The following is a 15,640-nucleotide window of genomic DNA, read 5'->3' as shown; positions in this document are numbered from 1 at the left end:
ATCTCATTGTGGTTTGGTTTTGCATTTCTCTGATGAGTGATGTTAAGCATCTTTTCATGTGTCTCTTGGTCATCTCTGTCTTCTTTGGGAAAATGTCTATTCGTGTCTTCTGCCCATTTTTAAAATTGGATTATTTGTTTTTTGGTTGTTGAGTTTTATAAGTTCCTTACGTATTTTGTTTTTTGTTTTTGTTTTTTTTAAAGATTTTATTTATTTATTCGACAGAGATAGACAGCCAGCAAGAGAGGGAACACAAGCAGGGGGAGTGGGAGAGGGAGAAGCAGGCTCCCAGTGGAAAAGCCTGACGTGGGGCTCGATCCCAGAACTCCGCGATCACGCCCTGAGCCGAAGGCAGACACTTAACCGCTGTGCCACCCAGGCGCCCCCCTTACGTATTTTGGATAGTAACCCTTAATCAGATATGTCACTTGCAAATATCTTCTCCCATTCTGTAGATTGCCTTTTTGTTTTGTTGATTATTTCCTTTGCTGTGCAGAAGCTTTTTATTTTGATGTAGTCCCAGTGGTTTATTTTTGCTTTTGTTTCCCTTGCCTCAGGAGATATATCTAGAAGGAAGTTGCTTTGGGCAATATCAAAAAGAAGTTACTGCCTGTGCTCTCTTCTAGGATTTTTATGGGTTCAGGTTTCACTGGATTTTAATCCATTTTGAATTTATTTTTGTGTTTGGTATAAGAATGTGGTCCAGTTTCATTCTTTTCTATGTTGCTGTCCAGTTTTCCCAACACCACTGGTTGAACAGACTGTCTTTTTTCCATTGGATATTCTTTCCAGCTTTGTCAAAGATTAATTGACCATGTAATTGTGGGTTCATTTCTGGATTTTCTGTTGTGTTCCATTGATCTATGTGTCCATTTTTGTGCCAGTACCATACTGTTTTGATTACTATAGCTTTGTAATATAATTTGAAGTCGGAATTGTGATGCCTCCAGCTTTGCTTTTCTTGTTCAAGATTGCTTTGGCTATTTGGGGTCTTTTGTGGTTCCAGACAAATTTTAGGATTGTTTGTTCTAGCTCTGTGAAAAATGCTGTTGGTGGTTTGATAGGGATCACATTAAATATGTAGACTGCTTTGGGTAGTGTAGACATTTTAACAATATTTGTTCTTCTAGTCTATGAGCACAGAATGTCTTCCATTTCTTTGTGTCATCTTCAGTTTCTTTCATCAGTGTTTTATAGTTTTCAGAGTATAGATTTTTCACCTCTTTGGTTAGGTTGATTCCTAGATATCTTCATTGGTTTTGGTACAGTTGTAAATGGAGCAGTATCACAGAAACTTTTAGGCTGACACACAGTACTTTAAGTTCTGTAAAAATTCATCTAACCACTGCTGTTATCCAGTGCTACGCTTTACATCATATCCCAAAAGATTACCATCAGAAAACTAACCAGAAACTGCTAAATTCAAGACACGGTATACTTAGGATATCCCAGAAAGCCCATCCACAGAATAAATTATTTTGATATGATTCCTTCTTTATAGAAGTGCATTTTGGCTCTCATTGATGACTCTATTCCATTTGTTTAATGGAGTTGATGTGTCAGTGGGATGGGAAAGTAGCTGGTTTCAAAGTCTTGAGTTTGGGCATGTCACAGAAGAAGAAAGGAAAGGGACCAAGTATAAAGAAAGAGGACATTTCCAGTGGAAACCAGTTGTCAGTAGAAGCTCCCTCCATGACTACCTATTCCACTTCAAGATTAAACTTCCTGTGTACTTCAGTTGGAAGGCAGCCAAGGTTCTAGCCAAAATGCTGCATATTATTTTCCATGTAAAATGCCACCAAATGCAAGCAATAGAGCAGCAGTGCTTACTAAACCTGTCTCTCATTTCTAAAGAAATCATCCAGCTCCTAATCTGTCTCAGATTTTCCCAAGAACTAATTATAAACATGTAGCTTCTCTAGTCTGCCATTTTCTCCTTTTCCAGCGCTTATCTTAACAGTGGTTTTGTGATCACATCTGTGAGGATTAATTCCCTGGAATAGAATTCATTTTGCACCTAAAGATTTAAAACACATTTAAGTTAAGTGGATGTTCTTTTACTGTCTTTGCATCTTTACTGACTTACAGTTCTCTTCTCCACATTGCTTACTCTGTCCATTCTGGTTTGAGGCTCGTGCTCTTTTTACAAAGAAGATGGAAAGAAGCAAAATGAAGATGGAACTGCATAGCCCTGCCTTCTCTTGGGACTTAACGTTATGACACCAGGCTGCACAGTGGCTTTTCCTAATTTTCTCCTATTCCAGACTTAGCTTTTTCTTGCCTTCAACATTGTCCACAAGCTTCAGCTCATTATGTGTTCTGATTATAGTCTTCTTCAAGGATTATGACACTCTTACTGACAGGTAGGTTTTTTACCTCCATCCATCTTTTCTAAGCCTTCTTTTCAATTCTGATTCCATGGGATTCTCCCTGTATAACAACTGGTTTCTTTAGATTTCTCCCCAGTTTCTTTTCTTTGTTAGAATCATTTATCCTTGCATAATCAGAAAATCATATTTTAGCATCTTCTGTGGCCTATGAATCACTGTCCCCTATAACCATGGGACAACCCTGAGCCATCCTTTTTTTTTTTTTTTTTTAACCCTTTTTGGAAAGCTGTTTTCTCCAAAAATCTGGAAGCAGATGTTCAGGGCTGTTCATTTAGGAAGCATTAAATACCTGTTGAGGTCCAGGTTTGGGAACTATACACGATATACAAAGAGGATTAAACCAAGGCCCCTTTCCTGGAGGAGATCATAGTCTAGCAGACAAAAGCTAACACATAAACAAGTTTTTGCAGTGCATTGTGGTAATTGCAGAAACAGCCAGGGTGCCTGCCATCCAAGAGCTCCAGTCGAAGTTATTCCTGTTTCTTGCTTCTGTAAATCCTAAATATGTCACAAACGCTTAGGGCTTCTGTTATGTTCACAACAGCCAACGAGTTCTTTGTTGGTCAGAAGTCCAAAATAAAAGTTTAACTCCTTATTTCCACCTTGGGCAAGAGAGATTGTCAGGAGATCAGTTTTATTAGGTTTATTTTCTTCCAGCAGATTCAGACCTCAGAGATGTTAGGGTGGTTGGCAGCCCCCCTGTCTGTGTACTTTCGTCATTTGTCTTGGTGAGACCATGTTCTGGTGACTTCTGTGTGCTCCCCTGGATGATAAGCCCCCCGATTGTCTTTGGATCGCCTCACAGTGCTTTGTTCCTAGTGCTCAGTTTGTGTTCACTTGAATGCTTTCCTTTGCGCTTCCAATTTCAGATTTTATAGATTTCTTATATTCGATTTTTGCCCCTCCCGTCCTTTAGCTCTGTTGCTTCTTTGTTCTGGTTCAGGTTCCATCTGATCCAGTCTATAATGCTTCTGAGATGTATTTATCTTTTGCATTAACTTCCAAGTGTACTTTTTCCTCATTCTCTATATAGCTTTATATATAGACATCTTTCTGTAAGTATTTTTCCATTTTTAAAAAATAGATTCTGCTTCCTTAGATTCGTCATAAGACAACATCTGGATGTTTTCCTGGTTCTCATGGGATGATCTGATTCTCCCCTAAAACAGACTTACAGGAACATTCGAGAAGAAAGGGTACACATTGTGCAAAACACATCTACTTACATTTTGAAATACTTTCATTCTATTTTAGATCAGCTGCCTCTGTTGCTGCCTGTTCTGTATGGAATGCCCATGTCCTCTTCAATATCAGCTTCTCGAGTCATCACTTGTCCTGCATGCAGAGTGGCGGAATAGTTCATTTTCTTCTTTATGCCCACAGGACTTTGTTCATACCAGAGGAGCATTTAGTATCACCCAGGCATTCTTTTTTTAATTTTGGTGCATTGGATTTTATAAAGTGTACATGCATCTCTAACACTGTTGAAAACATGTCATTATAATGTCTCCTTTCCCTCTTTTACATGCACAAAAGCCTTTTGCCCTCCTCTCCCAACCTAGCTGATTCCTGCTTTCAGAAAGATTTGCATCTGTTTGGAAAGCATGATTTGATTCATAGCATTATACAAATATGAATTAAACAGGCTTTTTAGGGGAAAGTGATTTTTCAGCTCTTCTCAAGTTGGATTTTTGATTCAGCAGATATCTTGTGGCACATCAAATTTCTAAGACAGCAACAGGCTGAACGATACACAAAATACATCCTTACAGGCCTTGCAGTAGAGTTGAGAGGTCTAAGGGTGAGCAGCAACCATAGTGGGGTCACAGCAGTTTGCTGCCCAGTGATCGTGGTTCAGGCCACAAGTACTATTCTAGAATGATCTGAGTGGAAGAGAAAAGACTTAAACTTTGGGAAGATTAAATAAAAATTAATTAGAAGAAATCAGGAAAGCATTCTAGAGAGGGGAAAAAAGCACAAAATAAAGGCAGAGTCCAGGAAGTCTAGACCATATTTAGCTGACCCTCATGGCCTCTCTTTTCCTGTTTATGTCATTTCTGCTTCCTTCGATTAGTAATAATAAATTTTGGTTGCTTTTTATTGTTACTTTTTTTCAAGTTCTTCTGTTGTCAGAACTTTTTTTCATTTGAGTTCTTAGGATTTTTCGCTTAGCTTAATCTCTACTTTCAAATATATTAAATCCTTAACATTTTGTGCCCCAGTAAATCTGCTCTGCAGTACTGGTCTGTTTTGGTTTATAATAAGCATAATCCTAGAAATGTGAGTGTCATTTCTTTTTGTTTAAGTAGAATAACATTTTCCGTAAACTTGAAGGAAGTCATTTTCCTTTCAAATTTTAGTTTATAAATTGAAATTATTTCTGAGGCTCACCTAAAAAGCACAGCACGCCGGTACGATAAAGCTTGCTTTCGAGTTCTGGTAGGAGAAATTTTGTGTGCTCTTTAAAGTTCGGTTTAACATATAAGGACAAGCATAATTCATTTATGTTTGAGTTGCTTAGAGATATGTTGTTGAAGTTTGGAGAAAGTTTAGGGTTTCTTAAAATCCTGTACTGATGGAGATGCACTCCATCCGAAACTGGTAGGAGATCATATATATGACAGGGTGAGGTGGGGTAGGGAGGTGCTGTAGAGGGGGGTAGAGCCTGAGATAGGATGACTGTGTGTCCTAAAAATGCACGAACATTTGAGAGTCTAACTGACATGGAATAACCGTAATGGGAACTAAATTTCAATGTGCAACAGCTTGTACCAAGAAAGATTTGTTTCACTAAGTAACCTAGCCACTGGAGGGAGCCTTTGACTTTGAACTATAAAGGACAGCAGTAAAGGAAAGGAAGATAAAAGGTTTTTGGAAAGCAAGATCAGGTTGCCAGTTGAGGCTTTGAGGAGTAACCATTAGATAAGGCTTAAAACCTGGAGAGCAGAATAAACTCTTCAAGGCATATTTGGGACTCTCGATGACTACTGCCCAGTAAGGGAGGGTTTGAGCACTGATAGAAATTTAACTTGAAATTCAAGAGGTCTTTGGCCATAGGGACGACAGATACAAATGGCCTAAGGCCGAATAGGCAGGCCAGTTGTCCCTAGCAAACAGGAAAGTAGAGAAATGGGTGGGTTTGTGAATTGAGCTGCATCTAGCCAGTTTAATTAATAAGGCCTATGTGTTTTTAGCAAAAAGACCTTGCGGAGGTGTCAAGGTAAAGTCAAGGCTTCCAAGAGGAGACAGAAAATCCTGACCTGGTGGTACAGACTGTACTAGAGGAAACAAATACTTGGAATGGCCTTTTGTTTTCAGGTTCCCCTTACATGTGTTTTCTCTCACCGTGCTGTCATTACCCGCAGATCTTCCGTCCCCTCGCTGAGCAGCAGGTACTGTTTTTTGAATGCAGTGTTGCATGGCGCCCTAATATGTGACACGGAGGAAAGCAGGATGGGAGGAGGATGTGCTGTCCTCGTGCCCTGTCCCCTCAGCTTCCTCCCCAGGGGCCACTTAGATGGTTTTGCAGTCTAAAACCAGTTTGAACACCAGTCTTTCAGGTGAAGATTTTATGCAGACTAGAAAAACTCACTAGCTTGTCACCAGTGACAACTTATAAAGGATAGATTTTCCCACAGTTCTGCCATTGGTAGCAAAGTTTTGCATTTCGTAATGATGAACACATTGCAGATACTCTGAGGAACAGAAAGGAGAGAAACCCACTTAGCCGCTATAATGCTGTGTGTTTTTGCCTAAGCCATTCATCTTTTCCTGCTTTAGGATTTTCTGTCAAAGATGCGATGGCAGATGACAGCTTAATTTTATCTTATAATACAGTTGACCCTTGGACAATGCAGGAGTTACAGGCACCGAAAAGAGAAAATATATTTAATATAAATATTAAAATACATTTCATAGTGCTGTGCTGAAAAAAAAATCCGCGTGTAAGTGAATCCGCACAATTCAGACCCACGTTGCGTCAGGGTCAACTGTGGAGCCATTGCTTATAAAACATGTCTTTCTCTATACATCCTACTTAGTACCTGGACTAGTCTAGTGTTCTGTAAAAATACCAAAAATCCTTTCAACCTGCTGTGGATGTTTGAGACTCAGGGTGTCTATGGATTGAGTAAAACCACTCTGTGAATGACTGCTCCTGTTCTTACCCACCCCACCCCCCGGACATTTCCACATGTGTGCCTCCCTGGCCTCTCTCTCTACTCCACTTTACAGCATTTATTAATCACGTACAACCCGGGAACATTTCTTCTGTTGCTCGTCCAGACTGTAGTAGTTGAACTTTTCCCCTATTTACATTGTCTCACCGTCTCAACTTTAAACTCCTTGAGAACAGGAGACAAAGTTGTTTGTTCACCTTGCAAACTGTACGCCTTCAGGAAATAGTTGCCTTGACTTTGATCTTGGCCATCTCAACACATACATTTCATCATTTTTGTTGTTGCTGTTGCTGCTAAAAACCAGATTTGTCAACTTGCTTAGTGTGCTGTGACTAACGTGTTAAGGACTGGGTGTTAGGTAATCAGCAAGCTGGCCGAATTTTAGACATGATTTCTTCTCTGTGGTGTTCTGATCCAGGGAAACTGAAGGTAAACTGATACTTCTTACCCAGTGGCATATGCGAATTTGGTATTTGGCACCTTGAAGGTATCTTAAATTTTATGTCTCTGAGTTCTATACTGAAAAATAAAGCTACTATAAGCAACTTGACCTGCTTTCCTGCCCTCAAATTATTTAGACCCAAAAATAGTGTTTTGTTGTACATATTTGAAAATCATAAATTAAAATTAGCTTTTTAACATTATAAAACATTTAAACATTAACAATCCTCTAAAAATATACAATTCTTCCTGAATGTGTTATCCTACAACTAAATACTTTAAAAATCAAATAGTATCATTTCTAATATAAAATATGTCCAGTAACTTGATTTTCATTGTGCTTTGCTTGTGGAAAGTTTAAGGTGCTTTCCGTATCTTATTTGTCTTTGCAATATTTTGGTGGTGAGAAGGCTTGTCATTGAGATCGACTACGTGGTCCCTCTGAAGATGCTGGCTGTTACCCCTACATTCCTGAGGAAGAAACTCTTTGTACAGAGCCAATTTCTGGCAAGTGAGGAGTCCTCTGCCTTGGCTTTTTGGAAAGTTTACTGTCTATTCAGTATTGAGTACTGATAAAAAATTGTTGTTAGCCATTTATCAAGTAATAAATGGGCTTCAGATTGCTTTCTCTTCTCTCATTTTGTCCCTACAAGAGAATAAGGCAGATATTATTCCTATTTATGAAATAGGGCCCTGGGATATTAAGAGCCTTAGATCCCTTACGGTGTATTAATGACCAGTGTAGAGCTGACTTATACAGGCCGTCTGCAATTTTCAGGCCAGTATTTTCTCCATTAAACCTACTGACTTGTACATTCTGAATTGCACCCCACTGTGAAATCCCATATCAAGAAAGGGAAATGAAGTTGCATCAAGTTGAGTCTAGTGATCAAAGTTCTGGTACTATCTTAAAGGGAAATATGTACTCTAGTGGGATTTTTCAGAGCCCCGATACAAAGGAACCAACTTCCTTTGTGTAAGTGGTTCTCAACGAGGGACCATTTTGGCTCCCCCAGGAGTCATCTGGCAATGTCCGGAGACGTTTTTGGTTGTCAGAACTGGGGTGTGTGAGCTCTTGGCATCTGGTGGGTGAAGGCCAAAGACACTACTAAACATCCTGTAACGTGTGGAACGGCGCCTCCCAGCACAGACTTACGTAGTCTAAAATGTCAGTAGTGTTGAGGTGAATAACCCCTGCTGTTGTGTATTGCAAGGAATGGATTACCAGAAGCCCTCATTGCCAGAACAAATTAGAGTCAGAGGCAGTGGGGATAGGGAGGTAAAGGAGGTGATTTTGAGTATGGCTGGGCTAAGAGAGCTGTTGTGAGGAAAGTAGACTTTAATTTCGTTTCATTTGCCCTTTTTTTGTGCCAACACTTGGCATTGCAACAGTGGAGAAAGCTGAAGAACATTTCTCTTCTTGTTCTAAGCTACTTGGAATTAGTGGTCCCATTCCGAGAGCTAAAGATGTCAGTCCATGTCCCTGTGACACTTGCAGCTTCACTGTAAACCGGTCATCTGTGCTGTCAGGGTCCCAAGATGTCTAGGTACATAACTTTGTTTTTTGGCAAGATTGGAAGAATTATAAACTAGCTAATTTATTTCTCAAGCTATCTTATAATCATACTTCACGTGAGATGATCTGAGTTTTTCACTGTTTCTGTATCATGTGCCATATGTGTGTTTCTTTGGCCAATATACAGTTGACTGTTAAACAACTTGGGGCTAGGGGCACCAACGCCCCACGCAGGCAAAAATCCATGTATAACTTTAAACTCCCCAAAACCTTAACTACTAATAGCTTACTCTTGACTGGAATGCCTTGCCGATAACATAAGCAGTCAATTAACACGTATTTTGTGTGTTATATGTATTCTTACAATAAGTTAAGCTAGAGAAAAGAAAATGGTACTAAGAAAATCATAAGGAAGAGAAAATACATTTACAGGACTGTACTGTATTTATCGAAAAAAAAATTACCTGTAAGTTAACCCGTGCAGCTCAAATCTGTGTTGTTCAAGAGTCAGCTGTACTCTTGCTTGATTTCATTAGTCTAAAATCAGAGAAACATCTTTTTAAAAAATACTTTGTTTTTTAGAGCATTTTAAGTTTACAGCAAAACTGAGTGGGAAGTGCAGAGCTCCTATATATCCCCTACTGCTCCTGCACAAATGTCTTTGACTTCATTGCAACACTAATTTTCAAATAAACTATATAAATGCACATATTATTCTGTTAATGCAAAATTAAGGGTTCCTTAGTTCCAGTTCTCACTAAATGTAAAGCAAAAGTAAGGAGAAAATTGGTATTTTTGAGTTATGGGGTATTTTCTTTTTCTCAATTCAGTGGAAAAGAGGGGCTCAAATCATCTGCCTGGGCTTCTTCTTGACTTCGGCTACTTAGTTCAAGAGCATTAATCTCCCTCAGAATTTTCCCGTGTAGTTATACATCATCTTTTCATATCAGGGGGATTTTATTTCCTTCCTGAGAAGCTTTCCTTGTTTAGAGTTCAGTTTCTGGTTGATTGAAAACCATTTTAAGTTATTCGGTCTGACAGTTTGACCACTTTAAAGGTTCGAATGTGGCAGAGCCGCCAAACCTTCCTGTAACAGAGGGTATTTTAGAACTTTGTTAGTGTGATTTTGTTAGTGCCTCATGCAGTTGGAGCCAGAGTGAAAATGATGATTGCATTGTTCGTTAGAAATCCCCCCCAACCCCTGACTTGACTGCAGAGTCCAGTTTGTTCCTTCAGCCAAAATATTTCTCTGTCCTGCTAATTGTGGCCAATGGACACACTGTAATGTTGCTGTGTTTCTTTTTTGCCTCCTTTTAGCCATGGGTCTTATAGGCCCCTGGGTTTTCCCTTAAATATTTGACCCATTAAAAGTCAGTTAATAGTCTGTACCACGTAGATGAAGAGAGAGAGCTTGGTGTTATTAAAAAACAACTCAGATAGGGTCTGGGTTCAAGTCCTTCCTATACCAGTTATGCGATCTTGAGCAAGTTATTCTGGATTGTGTTTCTTTATCTGTTAGACGGAGATGATTCTTCCTGCTCTGCCTACCTCACAACATAAGGGTCAAATGAAATAATAATTGACTCTGAGAGAGCCTTGTAAATTGTACAACTCAATGCGGGTGTAAAGTGGGATGCAGACAGAAGGGTGAGCCTTAGGAAACTGCGTTGATTGTGAAAGGAAAGTCGATTTGAAGAACTTATTTTCCCTTATCTTGACTTGTCTGTATGGAATAGACGACGTCTTCTTCATCTTAATAATTCAGGGATGACTTTTGTTGGGTTTGGTTGTTGTTTCTTTTTTTCTTTTTATAAATAAGGTCAGTCGGGTTAAATACTTCACTTGCTGAAACATGATAGTGTTTGGCACAGAACAGTAATTGGTGCAAAGCAAAATTATAAAAAGAAAATTCTGAATTCACCAAATATCATAGACTGCATGGTAGAATATCATCATCGTCGTCACCATCATCACCATCACCGTCATCACCATCACCATCACCATCATCATCAGTGATGATTGCTAATCAGTTCTCTGTGCTCTTCTCAAAAACCTCAGTTGATAGTTTGACCTACATTCCTATTTCCAATAAAACAATTACTCTGGTAGCTATGCTTCACCCTTTCCCCTCCAGCCAATTAGAGTATGTGGATTCTGGATGGTAGTAGATCAACTTAGTTTAGTACAATTTCTAAAAAGCCTTTTTACATTGATAGTGTCTTGTCATGTATGACACTATTCATAAATAGAGCCGGCAAACTAACTGTAGGACTCCAGGACTTGTTTTAAATGATCAGTAGAACTGTTGGAATAGAGTAGGTAGATTGTGCTGGAAATTATCCCATCTGAGAGGTAGCTTAGCTCCTGCCTGCTCAGCCTTCATGACTAACGGAAAAATACTCTTTTCAAATTCAAAAGCCTATTCATTCCTGCCTTTCTCTTCTGAAATGCATTACCAGTTTTATCATCAGGAAGAACTTAATTATTTTTCCTTTTCTATTGGCTTATGTTTATTCTTCATATAATGACTTTTCTTCCATTTAACGGGCTCAGAAATGAGCTCCTATATTGAACTTTGCAGGCTTGATAGCATAAATCAGCTCAGCTGGCTAAATGCCTCCCTGACTGAAACTTCATAATGTAGCTGGAACTCAGTTGTGCTCTGGAGCATGGAGTCTTTAAATTGGATTATTGATTTACAAGCGCAAGATGGTGAAGTGTCTATAAGAAGGACAAGATGCTCCCTCTCCTGATCCTTGAGCAACTCTTTCCTCGCTGATTTCAGGGGCTTTGAGCTCACGAGCAAAATCCTAACCACGTTTATCTTGCTAGGACAACCCATCTCAAATGCTCAGTAAAGAAAGAATAATTCTTCTCCCGCTTAACCACTGAAGAACAACATATGTTTCTAACGTCAGCTTTTTATTTTTTTTTTTTATCTTTCATTTTTTTGTTGGTAAATCTCCCAGACAACAGCAGTTCTGTAGAGAGTTTAAATATGAAGGAATGGCAGGACGGGCTAAGGGCACTTCTACCCAACATTAACATCAACTTTGGTGGACTGCCCAATTCTTCCTCCCCCTCCAACGCCAACCACAGTGCACCAACGTCCAACCCTGCCACCACCGACAGCCTGAGTTGGGACAGCCCTGGCAGCTGGACAGACCCAGCCATCATCACAGGTAACTTTCTCGCTCCTTCAGCTCCACTGACTGCCATCCATTTGGTTTTTAGCACCGATCAGATTAAAAAAAAGAAAAAAACACCAGAGGTCTCTTCAACAGAAGCTTCTTTTTCACAAAGCCGCCAGTGTGGGGTGGCCAGTTTCGCTCTCCGGGGTTGCGCAGTCTCGGTTAACTCTGTCGGCCTCGTTGTATAAGGCACTTGGCGCCTAGGTTGTTCTTCGGGTGCGAGCAGGTGCTCACGTCTGGCAGCATGTGTGTAGTTTTCAGGTCTCAATGTACAAAAGTTTCTGACTTATCCTTTTAAAGGAACATACTCCACTTTTTGAAAATAAAGCTCTCTATTATAAGGCTCTCTTGGTTACGTACCCTGTCAGAGAAGGAGAAGGGCAATGGGGAAATGACAGTGTGCAATTGTGGGGACTCGGTTTGGCAGCTCTACCTCTGTGACAGCGGGGGACGGTGTCTGTGTAGGGGAAGAGGAGGCACGGGTTTCTGTCACGATGAATCGTCCTTGGGGGTGGAGGATCAAAAAGCGCATACGATTAAAAAGGTCTTATTTGGAAGGAGTTGAAGACTGTAATTTTTCTGTTTCTTTTTGGATAAACTAATCCTGCCTTAAAAATTCCCTATTGGATGGGTTTCTGGTTCTTTCTGCCCAGACTCACCATTTCCCCTCTTGTTTTCTTTTCTCTCCTCAGGTATTCCAGCAACTTCAGGAAACAGTTTAGACTCTCTTCAAGATGACAATCCTCCACACTGGCTAAAATCCCTTCAGGCCCTCACAGAGATGGACGGCCCCAGTGCTGCTCCCTCACAGACCCACCACAGCACCCCCTTCAGCACACAGATCCCTCTGCACAGAGCCAGTTGGAATCCCTACCCTCCTCCTTCAAATCCTTCCAGCTTTCACTCCCCACCCCCAGGCTTTCAGACAGCCTTCAGACCCCCCAGCAAAACCCCCACAGATTTACTACAGAGTTCAACACTGGACCGCCATTAGGGAAAGAGGAGGCACCATTAGAAAATGCAGGATTTGTCCCACCCTGTTTTCTCCCTCTCAGCCCACCTACTGCTCCCTTCTCATCTCTTACGTTCTGAAGAATCCAGTTCCTGATCAATTTTTTTTCTCCCCACCCCCAGATGCAATGCGATCACAGGGTCATTACCATCTCTCTCTTTTTTTTTAATTGTAAAAGTTTCTGTTGATCCAGCATTTGAGTGACACTGTTGAATGTTTCGCCTTTTTTTAAGGAGGAAAAAAAAAATCAAAGGGCAGTCTCAATACTTAGAAAATTACTGTCTGTTGCGCATAATAATGACATAATCTGCTTAGCAGAAAATGACGATTAATCTTTAGGAAAGGTCAAGTAAATACATTATCAACTGCAAAAGTTTGAAAACCAGGTTAATTGAAATGAGATTGCTAAGTGCATGGGGGAAAGCAGTGGTCCTGGCATCCATCTTGTACTCAGCTTATCACTCTTGCAGGGAAAAATGCTTTTAATTTAATTTAATTTTTAATTCTTCCGGCAAGTTGATGGAGAGGACTTGATTGTGTCGTTAAGCAAAAGAATTTATTGGAAGTTGATAGAAAGACAAATTGATCTGTAATAGTAACTGGCCTATTGCTAAAGAGTTTATAAGGAGGGGAGAAGTGATTTTTTTGAAAGGAGAAAAAAAAATTTGGGCTTTAGATTTAAAGTAAATTCAAGTGTTTTAAAGAAAAAAAGTATTCGCAGATTTAATACCTTTGCATAACTATAAGAGCTGAAATAGAAATGATTTCTTCAGTCTTTCTCCTCTGTCAGAATCTTTTTTTCTTTTACCTTAAATTCGCCTGACTAGGGCATTCTGAGATAGCACTGCTCTGGGGCCATCTAATCACCATCAGGAGCAAATCTCTGACCTCCTTGCCTGCAGCTTTTACTTAACCCTGTAGTTTCTGGACGTTTGTGCAGTATTGAAAAGACAGGAGAAAAGGAAACAGAAACCTGGTTATAACCTGATGCTAAAACTAAAAACAAGGAAATGTACCTCTTTCTTCAGAATTAAAACTAAAATCTTAAATAAAACAGAAAACTTGATGATGACCCTTGGGCTGTTTTGTTTTTGTTTTTCCATTTTGTTGTACGTGAGTTTGAAACATTTTGTGACAACAATCATCAGATGTTCCGTTGATTTTACATGTTCAACACTAGTAAAAATGGTACAGAAGAAGAAATGAGAAAAAGAATTCGTCTTATTGTCAGTCTTGGCCGTCTTTGAAGATCAGCCCACCTTGTCCTCGAGAGTTCCTCTTCCTGCTGCTTTTGGTAGAAGATACCTCCCTGTGCTATTGTGTTATGCAGACCCAAACTTCCCAGCTGAGAAGCATCATGTGCCAGGAAGGAGCAGATGAGCTGTTGGTGTGCTGAGATGTTGGTTGGCTTGGGAGGCCTGGTGGGACTAGCCGGTGTGGCGTGCACATAGCAGTGCCGTGTGTGAGTGCCGTGCTGGGAAAGAGATTGGGAGACCATAATGTCTCTGATGCAGACATCCCACAGACAGATCTTCTATGGCCGACCCATTCTGGGGAGTATCTAACAGTGGGAAGATGGTCACACCACTGACCAGAAGAGGGTGGGGGACAGAACGAAGTGTTCCCTACCAGTTTCCTGAGATCTGTATGGTTTGCGTTTCCTGGCCTGGATTACATTCGTAAGTCCAAAGCTGAAGTTTGCACCTTTTTGGCCACATCCAGTAATGGAATCATTGTTGAATGAATTAAGTAGATCTTCTAAATCATGTGTTCTGTGCTTTCAGATTGATTTCTTTTTCTTACCTGTACTTTGTACTTTCATTTACAACAAAAAACAAAATGCACAAAAAACAATTTGAACAGTTTTTGAAAAACACAGGATAGTCTCAAATGTCACCACAAATAGATGTTACCACATGAATAGTAAATTGTTTTTTGGGTTTTGGTTTTTGTGGTTTTTTTAAATCAAAGTGTTACCGTGATAGAGGACTAGAAACTGCAGACTCTCTTTGTCCTGTGAACTTGGCTTCGGTCTCCCGAATTTTCACATTGCACTACAAAGTGATGGGTCAACACACAGATAATATTCAGGTAGCAGTAAATTGTACTCAAGGCCTTTGGGGGAAGCAGGCCTTGGATATTCCCGAGATATGGATATATCAATAAAAATGTTGCTTTTCTGTAAAAGAAGGGAAATTCGATTTTGTGTCTGTGCTGTGATTGTATGTATGTTCAACGAACCATACATAAGACTATAAAGCGTAAATATCATTTAAAGAATAATCATAAAACAATAAACACCTGTATGCCTACACCCAAGTTAAACATAGAACCTGCCCTATCCTAAGGACTCCCTCCCTGCCCCTCTCCACTTATACTTCCTTTTCTCTTTTCACCATCCACAAATAACCATTATCTCGATTTCCGGGTTAACCTTTCTTTTCTTTAGAGTCTCGTCACTTGACATGTGTCTCCCTGAATAACACATTGTTTGGATTTTAAAAGCTGAGCTGTGCACCAAAACCTAGCTGTGTAAGAAAAGGGCAGGACTGTCACTGTTAGATCAAGGCTTTTAGGAGATCAACAAAATCCTCTCTGGGTCGTAATTCGGCTTTGGCTTCCCTGGTAATTTATAAAAGCCAATTCTGGGGCAGTGTGCAAGGTCCCAAGTGAATCCTGGAAAACAGGGTCCAGCACAGTCGGGGCACATGGCGGGGCTGGTATGTGAGTCCAGTCCTGGGTGTCTGGCAGAGACATGGACTGAAACAGCAGTCTACTGTCTGTTTTCTGCGTCTCAGCTCACCCTTCCTTCCCTCCAGTCCTCTGGAGTGCCAAAGCATAACCTGGGGGATTGGGGTGTTTAATTTAGGCTGATCAATTCGCCCTCCAGGGCATGGTGGAGAGAACAGAAA

General features: G+C 40.2%; 1 protein-coding gene across 4 annotated transcripts in view; it reads left to right on the top strand.

The window, feature by feature from the left end:
• CNOT4 (CCR4-NOT transcription complex subunit 4) overlaps positions 1 to 13,794 on the top strand; it is a 137,062-nt gene extending 123,268 nt beyond the window's left edge. For 2 of the 4 annotated variants that reach the window (XM_011235239.3, XM_011235237.3), the window contains exons 11-12: positions 11,495 to 11,707; positions 12,409 to 13,794. In XM_011235239.3, the coding sequence (XP_011233541.1) occupies positions 11,495 to 11,707; positions 12,409 to 12,710 (515 nt within the window). In that variant the 3' untranslated portion in view covers positions 12,711 to 13,794. The remainder of the gene's footprint in view (positions 1 to 11,494; positions 11,708 to 12,408) is intronic. The other 2 variants (XM_011235241.3, XM_002927618.4) reach the window with 1 other exon arrangement.
• The last annotated feature ends 1,846 nt before the right edge of the window (positions 13,795 to 15,640 follow it).

The sequence above is a fragment of the Ailuropoda melanoleuca genome, chromosome 1 (assembly GCF_002007445.2).
Source record: "Ailuropoda melanoleuca isolate Jingjing chromosome 1, ASM200744v2, whole genome shotgun sequence".
NCBI classification, from domain to species: domain Eukaryota; kingdom Metazoa; phylum Chordata; class Mammalia; order Carnivora; family Ursidae; genus Ailuropoda; species Ailuropoda melanoleuca.
The sequence above is the reverse complement of the archived record's forward strand: the minus strand, read 5'-3'. Positions and strand labels throughout refer to the sequence as shown.